Here is a 21708-nt window from a genome sequence, read left to right on the forward strand (position 1 = left end):
TAAGGAAAACATTCTCTGTTTTCAACCCTCCTCATCCCCAAAAGAATGATTTAGAAAATGGCAGGAAGTTTTTGTTAGGTCACAAAAACCTATTAGAAGATACTGAGATAAGAATGCTAACAGTACTATTTCAAGTATAACCAAGTACAATGTAAAATTATTTCTATGGGGGATATATACTGTGAACTCTAATCTGGATTTCAAGAACATATTTGCTTAGCCCTATGAAATTCCACATCAAAGATGGCTGGCCCAATGATGAGGGAATGGGATGAAACAGTAGCTTATCACCATAATCTTTACAGCCAGTATTTGTTTATGTTTTCATAATGGTATATTTTAAACTTTAGGTCATTCTTTCTTAGGACTTCAGGGTACTTTGTTTTGAACTGAAAACAAAGAACAGTTACCACTTTATAATTTAAGAGGGAGGAGTGATGGTGGCCTTTTCACTCGATATGGCCAACCTGCAGACTACAGCTGAAAGTTTAGCCCAATTTTTAATGAGACAAGTGAACTTATTCTGATCAATCGTTATTTTATGTTCTGAATTTCAAATAAGTATAATATAATATAATTCATTTAACACAAGTTATTATAATTTATTCTAATTTAGAAGGTATTCCACATCTTATAGTACCACAGAATCAATATTATGAATTACTGTTCAAAATAGCTCAATATTGCTCATAAACATCGATGATAGAATGTTTAAAAAACCACTTTCTGCTATGCATATATACATATCATTCTATCAGCAACTTCTCATTTAAACCTAGTATTCTTACAAAAGGATTAATTACTTAATGTTTTATTGGCACGGAACATGTCTAAAATGGCTATCAATGATAGCACTAGCAGATTTTTTTACTGCATGAAGATCAGAAAGCTTCTTATGTTCCATTTTGTCATACACTTCTTGCAAGTGTTACCTGAACCAGTTACACAAAGAAGCAATACTTTCAAGCTAAGATATCTAATAATATTAATAACTTCAGATTGTTAGAGCAGAATATCTAATATTTATCACTTATATCTATTGATTAATAACTGATTGTTATTTTCATAGAAAAAATAGAATATGTAATTATGATATTTTTAGAGATGGCAGAAGATTTAACATGTTCTCTTTTAAAGAAAAGAAAAGAAAATATTTACCCTTATTTCTGGTTCTATCCGTAAACAGTAAGGTTGATTCTGATACTGCTGAATTTCTCCAGTAATTTCAGCCACTTTCCTCCTCTTACTGAAATTGATTAACTCTTTCCCTTTCTTTTTTAAAAAATCATTATTCCCTTCTTCAGTCTTCAGAATATTTGTTAAATATATTCCTAGTTAAAAAAAGTTTTGGAAGAAAAGTTATAAAATTGTTACTTAACCATTTGGGAAAACAATCTATTTAGAAAAGTTGAAAGATATCCTATAATTTAGCAACTTACTCCTAAAATGTTGGTAAGTCTCTGGTACTTAATAATTAATTCTACATTAAGAATTTAAATCTAAAACAATTTAAAACAAAGAGAACATTATGGTTTTGAAAAAAGCTTAATTTGTCATTTCTTAGACTAATACTCTAATATAAAAGGGAGGATTCATTCACAAAGTCTAAATTTTAAGTATTAAATCTATTCTAACCATTTTAATATTTGGTTATACATATCTAGTGCCAATGATAATAAATGATTACTGATCAGTAAGTTTTAAGTCAATTCTGATTAATAAGACTGTATAGATTTATAAACTATTTCTGTGTCTCAACACCCATAACTTAGATTAACAAGGAATTATTCCTCATTCTGGACAGTAAAAAAGTTTTTAGTTCCTTTTTCATACATAAGCACTGATTCATTTAAATTGGTAGTTCTCACTGGGGGCAATTTTGCCCCCCAGAGGATATTTGGGAATGTATGAAGATATTTTTTGTTATCACAACAGGGTACACATGTGTATGTATGCATGAATGCTATGGTCTGAATGTTCAAAATTCGTGTGTTGAAATCCTAATGCCCAAGGTGATGGTATTGAAAGTGAAAGTGGGGCCTTTGGGAGGTGCTTAAGTCATGAGGATGGAGGCCTCATGAATGAGATATGTCCTATTATGGAAGAGACCCCAGAGCTCCTTAAAAACAACTCTATGAGGTAATTGTCATAATATTCATTTTATAGGTAAGGAAAAAGAAATTTAAAGTTTTATTTATTAACAGACAGCTAATAAAAAATGGATGTTTTCAGAGATAAAATAACAATGAGCTGCCTCTAAAGGATGGTGTCTGTTTTGTACAACCAACTCTCCCCCTATATAAACCCATATTTAGTAACTTACCAAAAAAAGGCACACAAGGTGGATTGATTGACTTAAGTTTTGCTAGGTATTTTTTAAAGTGATCCTGACTTAATTCCACAGCTTCATCCAAAATTCTCCTCTTTCTTTCCTGCAATGCCTTGCAAATACATAAATTGAGTATAATTTATTTTTACAATTCAATCATATTTTATTAATGCAGAGCTTTTAATTTTATAGAATTTTGCAAATACTTGAAAAAACAATTTCTAAATTAAGAGATAAGTATAATTGCTTTCTGTACTTCCCTGAAATGGTTTTTCTTCTGATGTGTATAAATACAAAACTTAAAAACCTAGTTTTTCTAATATAAGTCAAAGGATTAAGCAATAAAAAATTCTTTCTCAGGACCTCATTATTTATAAATCTGATTAACCTAGAGTTTTAAGTTATAGCTTTAGGAGAGAAATATAATCCTTTAGTACTCAAATATTTTTCCACTAAAAGATCTTTTGAGGATAAGGCAAGGTTTTGGTAAGGAGAAGAAGGCTGTGGTAGGGAGAGAACTAAACAAAAATTTAATACGCCAAGTAAGCAGAATAATTTATTTTATATTCTATTATTCTATTTTCTTATTAAAATTACATTATTTTTAACCTGAGAGCACATACACACAATGCAAACACTATACTTGTTGACAGCCACTCAACACATTCCCTTTAACCTATTACAAATCTAAACAAAGAGGTGTCAGAGCCCCATCAAGAAAACCATAAACGGCCCTGGGCAGGTAGGTAGCTGAGTTGGTTAGAGTGTCATCACAGAATGCCAAGATTCTGGTGGGTTCGATAATCCAGTTGGAGCACATACAAGAAGCAACCAGTGAACGCATAAAAAAATGGAATAACAAATCGATGTTTCTTTTTCTCTCCCTGCCTTCCTCTCTTTCTCTCTAAAATCAATAAATAAAATGTTAAAAAAAGAAAACAATAAACCTTATTAAATTAATAAATAAATATCATATTCGTGTCATGTCTGGAAAGACTCATTATAAAAATGTCAGCTCTTCACTAACTGATTCTGGAGAAATGCAAGTCCTATCAAATCCCAACTTTTTAAAAAAGGAAACTTAAACTGATTCTAAAATGTATATAGAAGAACAAAAGGTCAAGAGTAGTAACTCTTGATAAAGAATAAGATTGGTGGGGATTTGCCCTACTATAGCAAGAAATAGTATAAAGTTATGGTACTTTAGACATGTGGCACTAGTGCAAGAATAACATCAAAGAACCATAGTAGAGAAACAAGAAACAAGTCCACGTATTTATGGACACTCAAGTTATGACACAACGGGCACTATATATCAACTGAGAAAGGATAAACTTGCAGCAAGTATGTGAGAGCAGTGGCTAGACAGATGGAACAAGAATGAAATCAGACTCCCATCATACCCCGTACTCAAAACTTATTTCCAGCTGGATTAAGAACTTACTTAATGTGAAAGACAAAACATTAAAATAATACGAGAATCTATTATTCTATTTGGTTAAATAGAATCTATTATTAAAATAGAATAATAGAATCTATTATTAATCTATTTGGTTAAACAAGAAACCAAAAGGCACAAATTACAAAGGAAAAGATGAGTAAATCTGACTACATTACGAATTTGTTCATTAAACAATATCATAAAAAAAGGGAAGTGTCAATCTGGAAAAAGTTATTTACAACACACATAACCAACACAGGATTAAAATCCAGTATATCAGAGAACATACAGAGGTTCATACAAAGGATAACAAAAAAAGTCATATAATTTCCACAAGAAGAAATACAAAGAAAAAGTAAACATTTAAAAATAGGTTTAAATTCATCAGGAATCAGGAAATTATAAACTAAAACCATGAGACTGGAAAAATTAGAAGAATTAAAAATAATAAGTGTTGGTGAAAATGTGAAACCAGTTGAATTCATACATTTCTGGTAAAAGTATAAACTGGTACAATTACCTGGGAAAACAATTTGGCAATATCTAGTAAAGCTGAAGCTATTCACATCTTATCATCAGTAATTATACTTCTATATAAATAAATTAGACAAATCTGTGCATATAGAAGATCTATCCAGAAAAAGTCCAGCCATTTTTAATATAATGAGAATGGTTTGTGTAACATGGCTGTAAGCTGGCAGTCAAGGAGAGTGGACTGGAATGCACATGCATGAACAATGGAGACTTCACTGTACTAGTCAGTGGGGGCAGTAGATGCCACTGATAGAGCATGTGAACTGTGTGGCCACTGCATCGAAATAATGGAGCCAGTAGAGCAATGCATCTGCATCAGATTTTGTGTTATGCTTGAACATTCATCCACAGAAACTATTCAGATGATTCAGAAGGCTTTTGGGACGATGCAATGAGTGCAGCTCAAATACAAGTGTGGCACAAACACTTCAAAGATGGTTGAAAATCTGTTGAAAGTGATACACATTCTGGGAGGCCTGCAACAAGCACAGAACCTGAGAATATTGAACATATACAGCTGCAATCAACAAAGATCTGACTGACAGCTCAAGAACTAGAAGCTAATCTGGGGATTCCAAAAACTACTGTGTCCCAGATTTTGCTGCAGGATCTTGGCATGAAATGGGCCGTGGCAAAATTCGTTTTGGGGCTTCAGTTACCAGAGCAGAAAGAGTATCATGTTACAGTTGCTAATGACTTGATTCACCTGCTACCAATGAACCAGACTTCCTACAAAAGATCATAACCGCAGATGAATTGTAGGTCTAATGCTACAATCTGGAAACAAAGGCCCAGTTGTCCCAGTGGAAGTTTGGTTCTCCACACCCAAACAAGGCACAGCAAAGTCACAACAAGATCAAGACCATGTTTGCTTGTGTTTTTTAGCTGGGAAGGTGTTATACTTCATGGGTACACCCCTCCAGGCCAACAATTAATAAGGATTACCTCAAGTTCTTCATTGGTTGAAAGATACAACACAACAAAAATGACCACAGCTACGGGTAATTGGTGATTAATAGCTTCATCACGACAATGCACTTGCTCATGCATCACATCTCATGTAGATTTTTTGGCAAAATATCAAATCACCCAGGACACTGAGCTCTTTGACAGTCTAGATTTGGCGCCCTATGATTCCTGGCTTTTCCCAAAACTGAAATCACCTCTGAAAGGGAACAAGCTTCAGACTGCCAATGAGATTCAGAAAAATACAACAGGGCAGCTGATGGCAATTCCAATAGAAGATTTTACAGAGTGTTTTGAACAGCAGAAGAGATGGCGGGAAAACTGTGTGAGGTCCCAAGGTACCTACTTCGAAGGGGACTGAGGAGTCATTGCCCTATGTACAATGTTTCTTGTATCTTCCTTAATAAATGCCTCTATTTTTCATAGTGTGTGGCTGGATACTTTCTGGACATATGTGTACCAGATTATATGTAGAAAATGTTCATGGCCATATTACTGATAATAACCCCACCGTGGAAATAATCCAAATGACAATTAACTAATGAATAAATAAGTAAATAAATTTTGGTAAATTTATTCTTATACTAGGACACAGCTATGAAAGAGAATAAATTATAGCTAAAAGAAATGACACAGAAGAATTTTAGGAATATAATACTTAGTGGAAAGTCTTTAAAGGATTCAATTTATATATAATTAAGAAATATACAAAATAAAATAATAATATGTTGAGATGTAAATTATAAAACTATAGAAAAAAGTAAGAAAATGATAAGCATTTAATTCAGAATGGTAGTTGGCTCTGAAGAGGCAGAAAATAAAACTGAATTGGTAGAAGTTCATAAATTAGATGTCAGGTGTACAGGTGTGCTTTGTATTTTATTCTTTATACCTTATGCATATTTTCAGAAATATTGTTCTGTAAATGATATTTTAAGAAACTAAAGCTCAACCTTTTAAAATGAATATACTACACAGAATACTTAAAAATCAGAATTGAAATTGATATATTAAATAGATAATATTTGGCAGTATTTGACTGCTGATCTTTAAAAAAATGTCATATTTTGCTATGTATAATGCGCTCCCACATATGAGCACCCATGTTTATGGCCCAAACTTTCAGAGAAAAAAATCTTTCATTTTAACTTTTTAATCCAATTATTTATTTATTTATATTTAGAAACAAAACCAATTCTCATATTCCAGGGTATTATTTTGCATATGGATATTGTCACTGCTTTCTAGAGTTACACTTTTAATGCATAAACATAAATAAAGAACTAAAAACATTTATATGGATGCTGAATTAGTACTACCCATGTATACTGTGCATCCTTATTTTTCCCTCAAAAATGTGGACAAAAATGTGTGAATTATAAATGGCAAAATATATTTTATTGAATATGCTATTACAGTTTTCCACATTTTTTCCCTTTGCCCCCCTTTGCCCAGTAAAAGTTCATACAGATGAACAAAACAAAAACACCCAAGAAGAAAAATGCATAGTAAAAGCTGTTTATCCTCTACACCCCCTAATCACAACCCATTGAAAGAACCAATATTAAGAAAAGTGTATGTATCCTCACTCTTCTCAATGCTCACACAACTTAGATGTCTAGTGTTTGTTCTTTTTCTTTTTAATCCTCACCCAAGGACATTTTTTTAGTGTTTTTAGAGAGAGAAGCATTGATGTGAGAGAGAGAACACTGATTTGTCGCCTTCCACAAGTACCCTGACTAGGTATCAAACCTACAACCTAGGTATGTACCCTGACCAGGAATCAAATCTGCAACCTTTTGGTTACAGGACAATGCTCCAACCAACGGAGCCACACTGGCCAGGGATGTTTGTTCTGTTTTGTTATATCAAAATGAAGTCATATTGTACTAATTATTCTGATGTTTCATAAAATGACTTTCCCCATAAAATATCACAAATATTCTTCCGAGACCTACACACAGATTCTTACTCGATCTTTTTCTATAGCTAAACAATATTCTACATTATAGGTGTAGAATAATGTATTCAATTATTCTCTTATTGAACATACAGGATTTCTAGTTTTCTGTTACTACAACTAATGCTATAGAAATCACATTTTTGTACATTAACTTCGTAGTTTGGCACTTTTATTTCTGAACCTAAGAGTATGTGTATTTTAATTTTAACATATAATGCCAGATCACCTTCCAGAAAGATTGCAAAAATTCACAATTATTTGCATGGCTGTGCCTCTAACATTGTTATCCTTCACTTAGACATAAAAAAAGACTTTCTAGGTACAAAAGCAAAGGAAAAACTCATAAATGCAGAGGTTGATATATTTAATTAAATAAAAATGATAAAAAATGATAAAACATCCACATATAAAACCATTATATAAAAATATTTTAATTAAAAAACAGATAATGACAAATAGACAGTGAAGAGTATTTGAGCAATACTTGTCCTAATGTTAATATCTTTAATATATAAAAGTTGATAAAAATCAATAAAAGGTAAACATCCAAATTTAAAAGAGGATATAACAAGATAAATTATAAAGAAGAAATTAAAATGACCAATAAATACATTTAAAAATATTCAACCTTACTACTCATTTTTAAAAACACAAATTTAAAAAATGAGAAGGTTTTTTTCTGGACAATGAAATCTGTAATAAGTTTTTAATAAGGTAATACCTAGGGGAATTTATTATATCTTGCTAGAGAGGACTTAGATGACAGAATCAAAAGTCTTAAAATGTACAATTACTCTGACCCAGGTATTCTACCTCTAGAAATTTATTGTAGGGAAATAATCAAATTCTTACAAAGATTTCTGTATATGGATGTAAGGTTAAATTACTTATAACAGAAAAAAAAATCCAAAATCCCAAAGCAGAAATAGACTTCCAACTAAGATGGAGGCATAGGTAGATACATCTTGCCCCCTTGCACAACAAAAAGAAGGGCAACAACAAATTTAAAAACAAAAAATAACCAGAACTGCCAGAAAAGTGAACTATATGGAAGTCCCACAACCAAGGAGTTACAGAAGAAACATTCATTTAGACTGGTAGGAGGGGCTGAGACAGGCAGCCAGGGTGGAGAGGACACAGCAAGGCAGCAGCTGGAGGACAGGGTAGGCAAATTGACAGCTGGAAGACCTGGTGGTCCCACATTTGTATGAGGATAAACTGGGAGGAACAACTGGGGAGCAAGAGAGACCATGAAACCCATAGTTCTAGCGTGGGGAAATAAAGCCTCAAAACCTCTGGCTGTAAAAACCTGTGGGGATTGTAGCAGCAGGAGAAACTCCCAGCCACACAGGAGAGTCTGTTGGAGAGACCCACATGGTCCTAGAATGTATACAAACTTACCCACCTGGGAATCAGCATAAGAAGGGCCCAATTTGCTGTGGGTAGCAGGGGAAGTTACTGAAAGCTGGCAGAGAGCCGAGCAAGCAGCATGGTTCCTTCTCAGATCACTCCCCCACATCAGAGCCACAGTGAGTGGGTTGCCCCATACTGGTGAATACCTAAGGATCTGCCCCTTACAGGCACATGAAAACAAAGAAATATGGCCCAAATGAAAGAAAAGATCAAAGCTCCATAAAAAAATACAACTAAGTGATGAAGAAGTAGCCAACCTATCAGATGCACAGTTCAAAACACTGGTAATGAGGATGCTCACAGAAATGGTTGAGTATAGTTGCAAAGTAGAGGAAGAAATGAAGGCTATGCAAAGTGAAATAAAGAAAAATATACAGGGAACCAACAGTGAAAGGAAGTAAACTAGAACTCAAACAAATGATTTGGAGTAGAAAGAAGAAATAAACATTCAACCAGAAGAGAATGAAGGATCAAGAATTCAAAAAAGTGAGGAGAGGCTTAGGAACCTCTTGGACAATTTTATATGTTCCAGCATCTGAATCATAGGAGTGCCAGAAGGACAAGAGGAAAAATAAGAAATTGAAAACTTAGTTGAAAACATAACAAAGGAGAACTTCCCTAACCTGGCAAAGGAAATAGACTTCCACGAAGTCCAGGAAACACAGAGTCCCAAAGAAGTTGGACCCAAGGAAGCACACACCAAAACACATCATAATTACATTACCCAAGATTAAAGATGAGTGAATCAAAAGCAGCAAGAGAAAAGGAAACAGTAACCTACAAAGGAATTCCCATAAGAGTATCAGCTGATTTTTCGAAAGAAACGTTACAGGGAAGAGGGGCTGGAAAGAAGTATTCCAAGTCATGAAAGGCAAGGACCTGCATCCAAGATTGCTCCACTCAGCAAAGCTATCATTTAGAATGGAAGGGCAGATAATGAAATAATAAGCCTAAAACTTACCTCAAAGGTATGATCTAGTCTGTATACTGACACTGAATTTACCGCACTGACTATCTCCAATACACCATTGAAATTATTCAAATCTTGAAAAACTTGCAGAATTTCTATAATTCTACTTAGTACTGCCACCCGCTCCTCAAAATTTTCTGCTTCCACAATGCACCTAAAATAAAAATAAACAACGCATGGCTTAGAAGCAATTTCTTTTTTTCATCTTATGTGTAGAAAGGAAGAAATATATTTTCAGCAAAGATTTTAGCTCATATATGACTTAATATTATGATTATTGAGAATGAGACAGAGTAAGTAAAAACTTACTTTTCAAACCAGAGTGTAAGATTTGTAGTATGACGAATCATTTTTAATAAATTTGGAGAATTTATTTCTTTATCTTCTTTGGTCCATACACTCCCTACAAGTTCAGAAGGTTGAACTTTCCTGTGGAACAAAAAAATCAATGCAATTTAACCTACAAAGGATTATTATCAAAATTACTTAAAGGTCTCTTAACAGTTAATAAGAAAAACACAATTAACCAAAAGATAAATGGAAAAATAGAGAAGAGGTAATTCACCAGGGAAGAGACCCAAACATAAAAAACAAAACCAAACAAACAAAAAACTTTATCTCTTACTCAGGGAAAAGAATGTTAAACCACAATTAAATCTCATTTTATTCCTGTTAGACTAACAAAAGTCTGATACCAAATGGGTACAAATGTGGGGGGAAAAAACCAAGAAATTTCAAACACTGATATACAACTAAAAATTGTTAACTACTTTGTAAAGCAATTTGTCAATATCTAGTATCTCATAATACTAAAGATACACACACTAGACACCCAGGATTTCTATGCCTAGATATATACTCTACGTACAATAGAATATAAGAACACGTTTATAGGGATGTTCCATGAAGCACTGTTTGCAAGAGTGAAAAGTCCCAAATAACCTAGAGGGTCATCATCAAGACACTAGAGAAATCATGCAGTATTCATACAGGTGAACACCACATAACAATTAAAATAAGCTAGAGCTATATTTATCAACTTGAACAAGTACCAGAAACAATTTCAGTAAAAAATAAGCTGCAGGATGATATATAAACAGTTTCAAAATATGCAAAAACAATGCTATATATTATTTATGAATATTTACATGTATGCAAATTATAAAGACATACACAGGAATAGTAAATACCAAATACAAGGCAGTGGTATTACTTGGGAGAAAGAAGAAGAATGGGATTGGAGACAATTACACAAAGGACTTCAACTTTATTCATAATGCTTTTGTTGTTCATGAGCCCTCATATATTGTTTTCTACATTTTTTAGAATACCTGAAATATTTACGACAGTTAAAATGTCAAACAAAGGAACAGATTAAATCATAAACAGTGAGTCAGGATAAATTGACCAGGGCATTGCTATCAATGTCCTACAGATTAGGTTATTAATTTTTTAAAATGTTTTTAATCAGTAAAATTGAGTACAAATGGGTACTTGCTAGCAGTTTTCAAAATAAATTGTCTTAAAGTAGTTCCATTATTTCACAAGAAATTTACAGTGGCAATGTTTTATATATGTTACCCATTTTCCATAATACAAGTTTAACAAAGGCATTTCTATGTTCTAAAAGCAAGTCCACATAAAGCTAAGTGCTTTTTTCTTTTTGATGTCCATTCATATAATAGTCACTGTATGAAGAAAAACATGATTCAGTACTATTTGCTTTGGTATCTCAAGTAAAAGGTTCTTTCATTCCTATCACAAATCCCACAGTATAAACAAAAACCACCTGAACTCCAAATTACTTAAACTATAACATGACACTCTGAACCAGATGTAAATAACCTCTGACATGTGTGCTAATTCTGAAGCACAGCCAGAGCAGAAGCCTAATTCTAAAGAAGGCAAAGTTTTCTAACTACTGCTAATGGACAAGATGCCTTCCTACATTCTCCATTAGCCCTAAACTTTACATGTTCTTACTTTTCTCTGTGTAATACCTGTAAAAAAAAAACTGGTTGCTAACCAGGATAACTTCTTAAAGGTATTGTATTTTAAAAGAGGTTTTTACACTTGATCTTAGCTAAAAGGCTGAGAAGTGGTAAAAAAGAGGTTTTTGATGGGATGGTAGTGGTAGGGTTTTTGTTTTTGTTTTTGATGGGGGTGGAAGGTGGACACTGGGGATAGCGTTACCTATGTGGCCTATACTCTTCACAGAACCTGGATTGTAAATGAAAGATGAAAGCTTAAATCAGGAGGGAAGAGAGGACAGAAAGGGGCTATGCCAGAGGAAGGATGGTACTTTAAAAGAAGATGACAGAAGAAAAAGTTGATAAAGCAAGCAGAAAGGAGAGAAGACTTTCTTTTTTAAGATTGTATGCATTTATTTTTAGAGAGGAAGGGAAGGAGAGAGGGAGAGAAATATCAATGTATGGTTGCCTCTCGTGCATCTCCTGCTGGGAACTGGCCTGCAACCCAGGCATGTGCCCTGACTGGGAATCGAACCACGATCGCCTGATTCACAGTCCCAAGCTCAATCCACTGAGCTACACCAGCCAGGGTAGAATGTTTTTAGGAATCAATGAGATGCTTCAATTAGTAACTTTGGAATAAGCATATTTGAAATGTTAAAAAGATTCAGAATATGACCAGGGGAGGTGTCTATTTTGGAGTAGAGAATGACCTTGGAAGTGACAAAGCTATGAAACTAAATTATTAGGTTGTGAAGGGTGACCTGCACGGACATATGGCGATGGTAAGAATGCTTAATATACAAAGACAGATGATAGGATACAAATTAAAATAAATAGCCAAGGACATTTCTAGCGATGCTGATGAGAGAAAATGGTTTGAAGGTATGGTTCAGCATCATACTATTTCAGAAATAACTTTTCTTTAAAGTTAATATTGATTTCAAAAACCTAAAGTATTTGAGACTCCTTAAAAGATAAGAAATATTTATTCCTCTAACAATTCTGATATTCATTTGTCTAATAGGCCTAACCTAACCTAGTCAAGCTCCCAAGTTACATTTTCATTATGTAGAATTTGAAAGGAAAAAATAAGAAATCTTATCTCATTAAACACTCTATCCACTTAGCTGCCAAGAGCCTAGCACCCATGACTAACTTAGTTGAAATGATTCAATAATCTGAGAAAAGCAGCAGGAGTGGGAGCTCAGGGACCGCCTCGAAAGTGGCTGCTGTTCTGCTGCATTGGTCTTGCTGCCACTGCTCTCGGGAAGGACTGCTATTACCAAATCTAAGCCTAAATAGCAATATGTTTTAAGATTTGCACCTGCAGAACAGACTAGTTAAAAACTGTGCTATGAACTTTCTATCATACCCACAAGAATGGATGAGGTATTTTTAAGCACTCGTGAATGATTTGCTAAATGTTCTGAAAACAGAGGTATGTTCAAGATTCTCAGAAACAGAACAGCATGTTATTGTTAATTGTGTACCTGTAGAGATCAGATTCCAAAAGTGTCAGCTGACGTGCAATTTCTATTGGATGAAGTGTCATGAGATCAAATGTTTCAAACTGTCCTGGTTTGCTGATATGCCATTCGATTGGTGGAGGTGGACTTTCAAAGGTAATATTATGGCTTATTCCATTTGCCTGAGCTTGTTTCTTCCTCTTGATGATCTTAGCAATTGACTCTATCCATTTCTTCATGGCTTTCCCTAGAAACAGACACAGAACAAAAATGTCTTTTATTTGATAGAAAACTATAACTTTTTATGTAATCTTTAACCTTTACCCAGCTTCAACAATGATCAACTCAATGGCCTTTTCATTTCATCTAACCACACTCGTGTCCTCCCTTCTATGTCTTTAGTCATTTCAAAACTAATCTAAAATGTATCATTTCATTTTTAAATATGTAATTAAAGATTAAAATAATACCATTACCACATATAAAATTATAATAACTTCTTAATATCATCAAATATTAGTGCTCAAATTTTCCTGTTGGCTCATAAATGCTTTCTTATAGTTGTTTCTTTTGTGACAGGATTTGAATGAGATCTACACATTGCACTAAGTCAATATGTTTCAAGTCTCCTTTAATCTCTCATCTTGCTTTTAATTTATTTTTTACTGTGTGGTATTGCCACAAGTCTGAATATTTCCAATTCTGTCCCTGTGGTGTCACTGCCATGTATCTCTGTCACTGTATTTTCTGTGAATCAGACACAGAGACTTGATCTGATTCGGGATCGATTTTTGATATGGATACTTGCAAGAATATTTCTAAAGGAGGTAAATAAAGTCCAGTTTCCTCTCTTTTTGTGATGTTACTAGGGTTTAGAAACAGTAATATTCTAGTCCTAACACTCCTTGTTCACTTCTTAGGTGTAATACTTCTTTAAAAAAACTTGCACACATCAATTATTTGATTATACTGAATTATGCATATAGGAAAAGCCTTTAGACATTAACTATCGGCATTAGCATGATTTACTTGTTTTATTCTAATGCATGTATATATTTTAGAAGCTTCTTAGATCACATACAATCTAATGTTCCCACTAGCATTATTTAATTTAGTATTATAAACAATTTTAAAGTACACAAGAAAAAAATGTGTCTTAAACATTTCAAAATTGAAACAAAGCAATCATATTCTCTATTTTAAGTAAAACTCCTCTTAAAGAACAAGTAGATGAATTAAGCTAGGTTTAGTTTTAGTATTCCTAATTAAGGCCTTATACTATCAGAAAAGAACAGAAATGTTCTTAATTGAATAATATATATTTGATGACACATTTGTTTAAATGCTCATGGCCTAGAGTTTCATTTCATGGGCTGTGTTCTGCAACTTCAGGTAGGAAACTCCTATCTTTCAGATACCAAAAATGCACTAAAAACTTTGCTGGAAGAAGTAAACATTATTTTAAAAGCTGTTAACTATTCAAAATGAAAGAATAAGGTTAAGGAGAATAAAGAAACAGATAAAATTATACAAATATTTAATTAGTTGAAGGAATGGCAACACTAACATGAGATAAAATTGAAAGGCTTAAATTTCTTAAACAAGACTTTTGACTTTCTTTAAAAGAAAGGTTCTCTTAAAAAACTTGAAAAGGTAAGGTTCTAGGACTTCAGCTGACTCAAACATACAGCAGCTCCTTAGAGTATATAAAAATCATTCCAAATGTTATTTTTAAAAAATGAAAACCAGTTTCGCTTCTTAAATTAAAAGTCACATACATTTAAAAATAAATTCATGTGCAACATAAGATTCAATCAAACCTTTAAACAATATACCTCTTACACTTGAAATGAAGGATTCTAGCCTTTCAAGCAACTCCAAATCTCTTTCAAAGTCATAGAAATGGTGTTCAACCCAGTGCCGAAATACATTTAGGATCCTGATAAAATGGGGGGAAAACACATTTTAGTAAAACCTAAGCATTCAATAACATTTCTTTTACTCCTCTAATACCATGGTGACAGTTTTATACAAGGTCTGTACAGAAAGTATCCAGCTGTGCGATATGAAAAATAGACATTTATTGAAGATACAAACATTGTACACAGGAAAATGATGCCTCAGTCTCCTTCAAAGTATGCACATTGAGACCTCATACAGTTCTCCCAATGTCTCTCCCACTGTTCAAAATACTCTGTAAAATCCTTTGATGAAATCACCATCAGCTGCCCTACCATATTTTCCTGAATCTCATTGATGGTCTGAAATGTCTTCCCTTTCCAAGGTGATTTCAGTTTTGGGAAGAACCAGAAGTTGCAGGGCGCCAAATCTGGGCTGTAGGGGGTCTGAGTCATCTGGGTGATTTGATGTTTCGCAAAAAAACTCAGCAGGCCTTCCAGAATGTGTATCACTTTCAACGGATCTTGACCATCTTTGAAACATTTGTACCACACTTTTATTTGCACTGCACTCACTGCATCATTCTCTAAAGTCTTCTGAATCCAAATAGTTTCCACAAAGGAATGTTCAAGCTTAATGCAAAATCTGATAGATTTGTTGCTCTACTCATTAATTTTGAATGTGACAGCCACACAGTATATAGGCTCACTCAATGGTGTCTTTGGCCCCCACTGACTAGTACAGTGAAGTCATCATTGTTCACACATGCCCATTCCAGTCCACTCTCCTTGGCTGTCAGGTTACATTGACATCACGCAAACTATTCTTGTTATACTAACAATGGCTGCACTTCTCCTGGACACACCTTGTATACAAGGCCATTTATAACACTTAAGGAGTCTGTAATTTGTATTTAATTAATATCTTAAGTGCTTCAATTATATGAAGATAGAAAATCTCCACAATGTTTATTATTAAAAAATTATACTTTAAAAAATTTATAAGCATAAAAACTATACTTATTTACCCATTTATGTTCTGGAAAAATACCTTTCCTTTATTGATATGTACAACATCCTTCCCCTATATTATACAAAACTATTTTAAGTGTTTCTATTAAAAAGGACTTAAGATCTAAATTTTTACATAGTTTTTACCATAAGATGGAAAATCAACTAAAGATTTATTGTATTTGGTTCTAAATTCAAGTGCTATCAATAAATTTCTATATAACTGACAGGTATATCCATATTCTCTTATTTTATTTCAAATAACAAAATTATTTCAGAAAGTGCTACTTTATTTTGCAGTACCACAAATATGTTACTGATAACCTTCCAAGTAGAGATTTAATCAATCCATACAAATATAACATTCTACTCTCCACCAGAGACTTATACTGTAAATTAATTAGATTAGCATTTTCCTTCATTATTTTAGTAAGTGGCTATTTCTACTTTTTATTGAACTTAGTAGTAATGATCCTGGTTAATAAAAGTATACAGGTTTCAGATGTACAGTTCTATAATACACCATCTGTACACTACACTGTGCCTTCACCACCCCAAGTTAAGTCTCCTTTTATCACCATCTATCTGCTCCATGCCCTCCTCTACCTCCCCTCACCCCACTTTCCCTCTGGTAATCACCATATTGTTGTCTATGTCTATGAGGTTTTTCTTTTTTCTCAATCCCTTTACCGTTTTCACCCCAGTTCCACAACTCACTCCTCTCTGACAGGTGTCAGCCTGTTCCTTATTTACAAATTTGTTCCTATTTTGTTTGTTAGTTTATTTTGTTAATTAGGTTCCACATATGAGTGTAATCATATGGTACATATCGTTCTCTGACTGGCTTATTTCACTTAGCATAATGTTCTCCAGGTCCATCCATGCTGTTGCAAAGAGTAAGATTTCCTTCTTCTTTAGTGCCAAGTATTATTCCACAGCTGTTTTATCCACTCACTTACTGATGGGCAGGCACTTGGGCTGCTTCCAAATATTGGCTACTGTAAATAATACTGCAGTGAACATAGGGGTGCTTATGTTCTTTTGAATTAGTGTTTTGAGTTTCTTCAGATATATTGCCAGAAATGGAATTGCTGAGTCATAAAGCAGTTCCATTTTTAATTTTTTGACGTAACTCCACTCTGCTTTCCACAGTCGCTGCACCAGTCTGCATTCCCACTAACAGTGCACAAAGGTTCCCTTTTCTTTTCATCCTCACCAGCACTTGTTTTTTTCAAGGTTAGCTTTCTTCCCCCCACTAACTGACAATAATTTTTCTCAAAGAATATGAAAAATTTTTTAAAAATTCCAAATCTTCCCATGCTATTGGAACTAAAAGCACCTTAGTTATTGAGTGCTTGGTTAGCTCTGTGCCTTAGAGAATATTTCAAGATATCACAAAACTGTTAACTTCTAGTTTACACTAGGTAAATTCAAATAACTGCTTCCATTTCCTCTCCTTCCTAGTTTCTACAGCATGCAAAATAGTTTAAAATTATCATGTAAGAGGAAAAAAATCTCATAATTAAACTCTATCAGAATTTAAAATTCCAGCTCATCAAAAGGTATTATTAAGAAAAGTAATAGGCAAGCCACAGATTGGGAAATGACATTTGTAAAACATTTATTTGACAAAAGACTGGAATCTAATCCTACTCAATACCCTACAACTCAATTAATAAGTAAAAAAAACTCAGAAAATATAAGACTTGAATAGATTCTTCACAAAACAAGTATAAATAGCCAATGAGAGAGAATAAAACGTTTTCAACATCATTAGTCATCAGAAAAATAACAAATTAAAACCAAAGAGAGATACCACTACTCCCCACTAATGTGACTGAGGAATAACAGTTGACATCACTAAATGTTGATGAGAATGTCAACTACAACTCTCATACACTGTTGATGAGAGCATAATGTAGTATGATCACTTTGGGAAAAGGTTTTCAAAGTACTATATGAAAAAATACATTCACAAAAATACTTGTAGAATTAAGTTCATAGCAGTTATATTCATAATAATCAAAAACTAAAAAGAACCCAGGTGTTCTTCAGTGGGAAAATTAATAAGCAAACTGTGGTATATTCATGTAATAGAATACCACCTCAGCAACAAAATACAACAAATCACTGATATAACCAACAACACACTCAAAAACATGTTTAGTGAAAGAAGTCAGACACAAAAGAGTATATAAGAATCCATCTATATGAAATTCTAAAATAGATAAAATTAATCTATGTAGGAGGACAAATACTGCTTTGGGCAATAAGAACAAAAATTGATTAGAATAGGCATAAGGGGATTTTCTGGGGTGATGATAACATTTTATATCTTGAAAGGAATCTGGATTATAGAGAGGTATTTGTTAAAATTCAACCAAAGTACACTGCATACACAATTTAGAACAAAAGAATAATAAACAAATATCATTAATTATATGCCAATTAAAATATTAAAGGAGAAGTGTACTTTGAAATATATTCCCCAAATTAAACTAATGGACCAAGAGAAGAATGATAAATGAATAGACATATGATAAAGTCAGTATAGCAAATCAGTAAGCCCAAGATTATTAATTACAATGAGACATGAAGAAAACAGGGTGGGACTAGTTGCTGGTAGGCAAACTCATATGCAACTTTATAAATTTTACTTTATAGGTACTCTGGTGTGTAAGCATATCACATGCCAGATACCTGATGCAAATAACATATATTTTAATAACTAAAATTCTTCAAGGTATTTAAGAGTAGCTTCACATGCAAAGAACTTTGGAAGTTTAACCTAACTGCTAGGAGGTTGACAACAATACTAATACCTGAATTAAGATTTAAGAACTTTTGTGCTAACCATATATTAAAAATTAAATGGCATATAAACAATATAATATTCAAGCCAAACCTAAGTTGTACTGGCTGGACGTATTCCTTGCGAAATCTTTTAAGATCTGCACTAATTGGTTGTTCGCCTTTCTCTGCTGCCAATTTATCTGCTTCAGTAGGTTCTGGCTCTGGAATTTCAAATCTAAGAAGAAAAGCAAAATGAGAGAAATATTTTCATTGTTTTTACATAAGTGAAAAGAATTTCAAATACTGCAGGAAAAATACTTTAATTAAGCCACCTTTCTTCCTACCATTTATGTGAAAAGTACAATTAGTGATAAACTTCTGTTAAAGCATGACATACTACAAAAAATTGCCCTTCAGCTATATAGTAGTAAGGTTTTATAGTCTTAGTTTTATCAATATTAAGTTTAATAACTAGCACTTAACACAGAAAAGATCAATGGAAAAGATCCAAGAAAAAAATCTTTAAGGAATATAATTTCTTTAAAGAATGTAACAGAAATGGCTAATCTAATAATCTATCCTTAATATTTATCTTTTAAATGCAAGTAGACATAAATTTCCTGAAATAAATGAATATAAATCCAAAGAGAAGGTCCAAACTGAATTGTAAACAATATTTAAAAAACATACCTAAGTGGATAAAGTAAAAACCAAAGTTAAAAAAAGAGAAAAACAATTTTGCCCAACCACAGAAAATATAGCTAAAATACAAGTCTAAAGTGTGTTTCCCTAATTTTTTTACACGGAGATACAACTGAGTAAATCTTCACAGCTCATCATACTGACTCAGTCTGGTAAGCTTTGCTCCACAGAACATAATGATAGAGGTCAAGATAAAATTCTGGTATTGTTTTTAAATGTGAATAAAAACTATTTTGGAGTCCAGATACTACATTCTAACTTATAAAGCATTTAAAATGCCACTAATACACTCAGTATAAGGGAAAAAGTCAATCTAAAACTTACTTTTTAAAATTAATCATAATAAAAAATGTTAATTTTTTAGTTCTACAAGTGGTATTTGATTATGTTTTTAATAAGAGTACTTATCTTTTAGAAATACAACTGGAAATATTTACAGATACAATACGTTGTTTAGGATTTACTGCAAAATACAGCTGCCTCTCAGTATCCAAAGTGGATTGGTTCCAGGACCCCAGCAGATACGCAAATCCACTGGTGCTGGAGTCCCTTAGTTAGCCCTGCATATCCTCAGATATGGACATGCATAAGGAGAACACACACATGGATACAGAAAACCATCCTAATCCTGGGGTTAGGATGTTGAAGTGGTAGAAAACAGATGACAGGTGAGTTCATAATTACCAAAGTTAAGATGATTGATAAATGGAGTTATATCCTCCTATTTACTCTTGTACATATTTTGAAATATTCTATAATAAAAAGTTTGTTTTAAAAATAAAAAAGTCTCTTCTAAGGAAGCCTTTTTTATTATACAGAAAAAATTTTCATTAAGATACATAGTTTCCTATCCTTTCTAAAACTGGGTCTTTCTGATTACCACCATAAATATTGCTAAGCACTGTTATAAACAGGGATTTCAGTCTAAGCACACTGTTTAAAGTGAACAGAAATACTGCTAATTTAATGCCAAATAAATTATGCTCAAAAACTACTTCAATACATACTAGGTACCAAGTACTTCACAAGATACAAAACTTAACTTTTTATAAAATGTTAATATAAATAAAAAAAATTTTCTTACCGTTCAATCAGTAAGCTTAGCAGTTCCTGTGGTTTACAAAATGAACGATATGTAGTAAGAAAAGTACGAACAAAATTGGGATCTGCAAAGGTAGAGCATAAAATAGATGCATGTTCAGTTTATTCAGCATATTTTGGAGGCCTTACTTCCGTTTCATTTTTATTCTGGTATCTTCCACTGTGGCTCTTCCTGCCAATATCAGTATTTCTCGATAAATGAGGATTATTTCAAATTCGAGATTTATGAACATACAATTTTTATGAATATTTAATAGTTAATGAAGTTAACATTATATTTTAGACATGTTTAATTAGTTATTTATTGCTTTTGATTCTGCAGTATTCTTTCATATGTTAGAGGTAATCATTTTTCCCAGGCCTCAGACGTTTCTGAATATTCATAAAAGCTTTTAGCTCCTTGGCCCTAGATAATCACTTGTAATGAGTTTCACATACCTGCATACATATGATATGTCAATCTTTCAATTAACTTCACCACTGTTCCTCCTTTAATAATGGGGATTCCACTTCTACTTTGCAAGTTGTCTTCAAAAACAATGTTTTCCTCAGAGTCTTTTACCACAAAACGATACACTTCAGGGCTTGGTAATCTCAGTGGTTGCTCGTTTTCTTCTTTCAATAATACCGAATCTAGCATTCGATCTAGAGTACTACGATAATGAAGAGAAATAAGTGCTGCCATCCAATTATTTTTCTCTTCTGCAGACTTAGCAGCAAATATTATGCTGTTTTCATCTTTGGATATCAATTCAAATGCATGTTTGTACTCACAACTATCTTCTTTATCACATATTTGTGTTTTTCTCATGATGAATTTTTCTTTTAATCTGTATTCTGCACTACTATAACCTGGAAGGCGTGACTGGCTATGATTGGGTTTGCAGCTTATCATTAAGCCATCAAAGAGGAAAATATGCCGTTCATGTTTAGCACCAATTCTTGTCAATGGACCTTCCATAATAAATTCATTACAACACTGTCCAATATCTTTGCCTTCCCATCCATCTATGTTTTTCTGAATTTCATTCATTTTTTTAATAGCCAAGTGCTTGCTTCTTAACTGACGGTTGTAAAAAGGGCAAACAGGATCCCTAAAAAAGAAATACCAAAACAAATTTAGCTTATTCAGTAGCTAAGCAACCTTA

General features: G+C 33.0%; 1 protein-coding gene across 1 annotated transcript in view; it reads right to left on the reverse strand.

Moving 5' to 3' along the window:
* Positions 1-21708, reverse strand: part of SOS2 (SOS Ras/Rho guanine nucleotide exchange factor 2) — a 96962-nt gene that overhangs the window by 14160 nt on the left and 61094 nt on the right. The window contains exons 10-18 of the mRNA XM_037054251.1: positions 20999-21654; positions 20544-20625; positions 18870-18992; positions 14891-14994; positions 13080-13302; positions 9926-10045; positions 9608-9770; positions 2324-2441; positions 1159-1331 (exon numbers count right to left, since the gene is read on the reverse strand). Of these exons, the coding sequence (XP_036910146.1) occupies positions 1159-1331; positions 2324-2441; positions 9608-9770; positions 9926-10045; positions 13080-13302; positions 14891-14994; positions 18870-18992; positions 20544-20625; positions 20999-21654 (1762 nt within the window). The remainder of the gene's footprint in view (positions 1-1158; positions 1332-2323; positions 2442-9607; positions 9771-9925; positions 10046-13079; positions 13303-14890; positions 14995-18869; positions 18993-20543; positions 20626-20998; positions 21655-21708) is intronic.

Source organism: Sturnira hondurensis, unplaced genomic scaffold (genome assembly GCF_014824575.4).
Source record: "Sturnira hondurensis isolate 20B ecotype Veracruz unplaced genomic scaffold, ASM1482457v3 Scaffold0008196, whole genome shotgun sequence".
Taxonomy (NCBI): Eukaryota; Metazoa; Chordata; class Mammalia; order Chiroptera; family Phyllostomidae; genus Sturnira; species Sturnira hondurensis.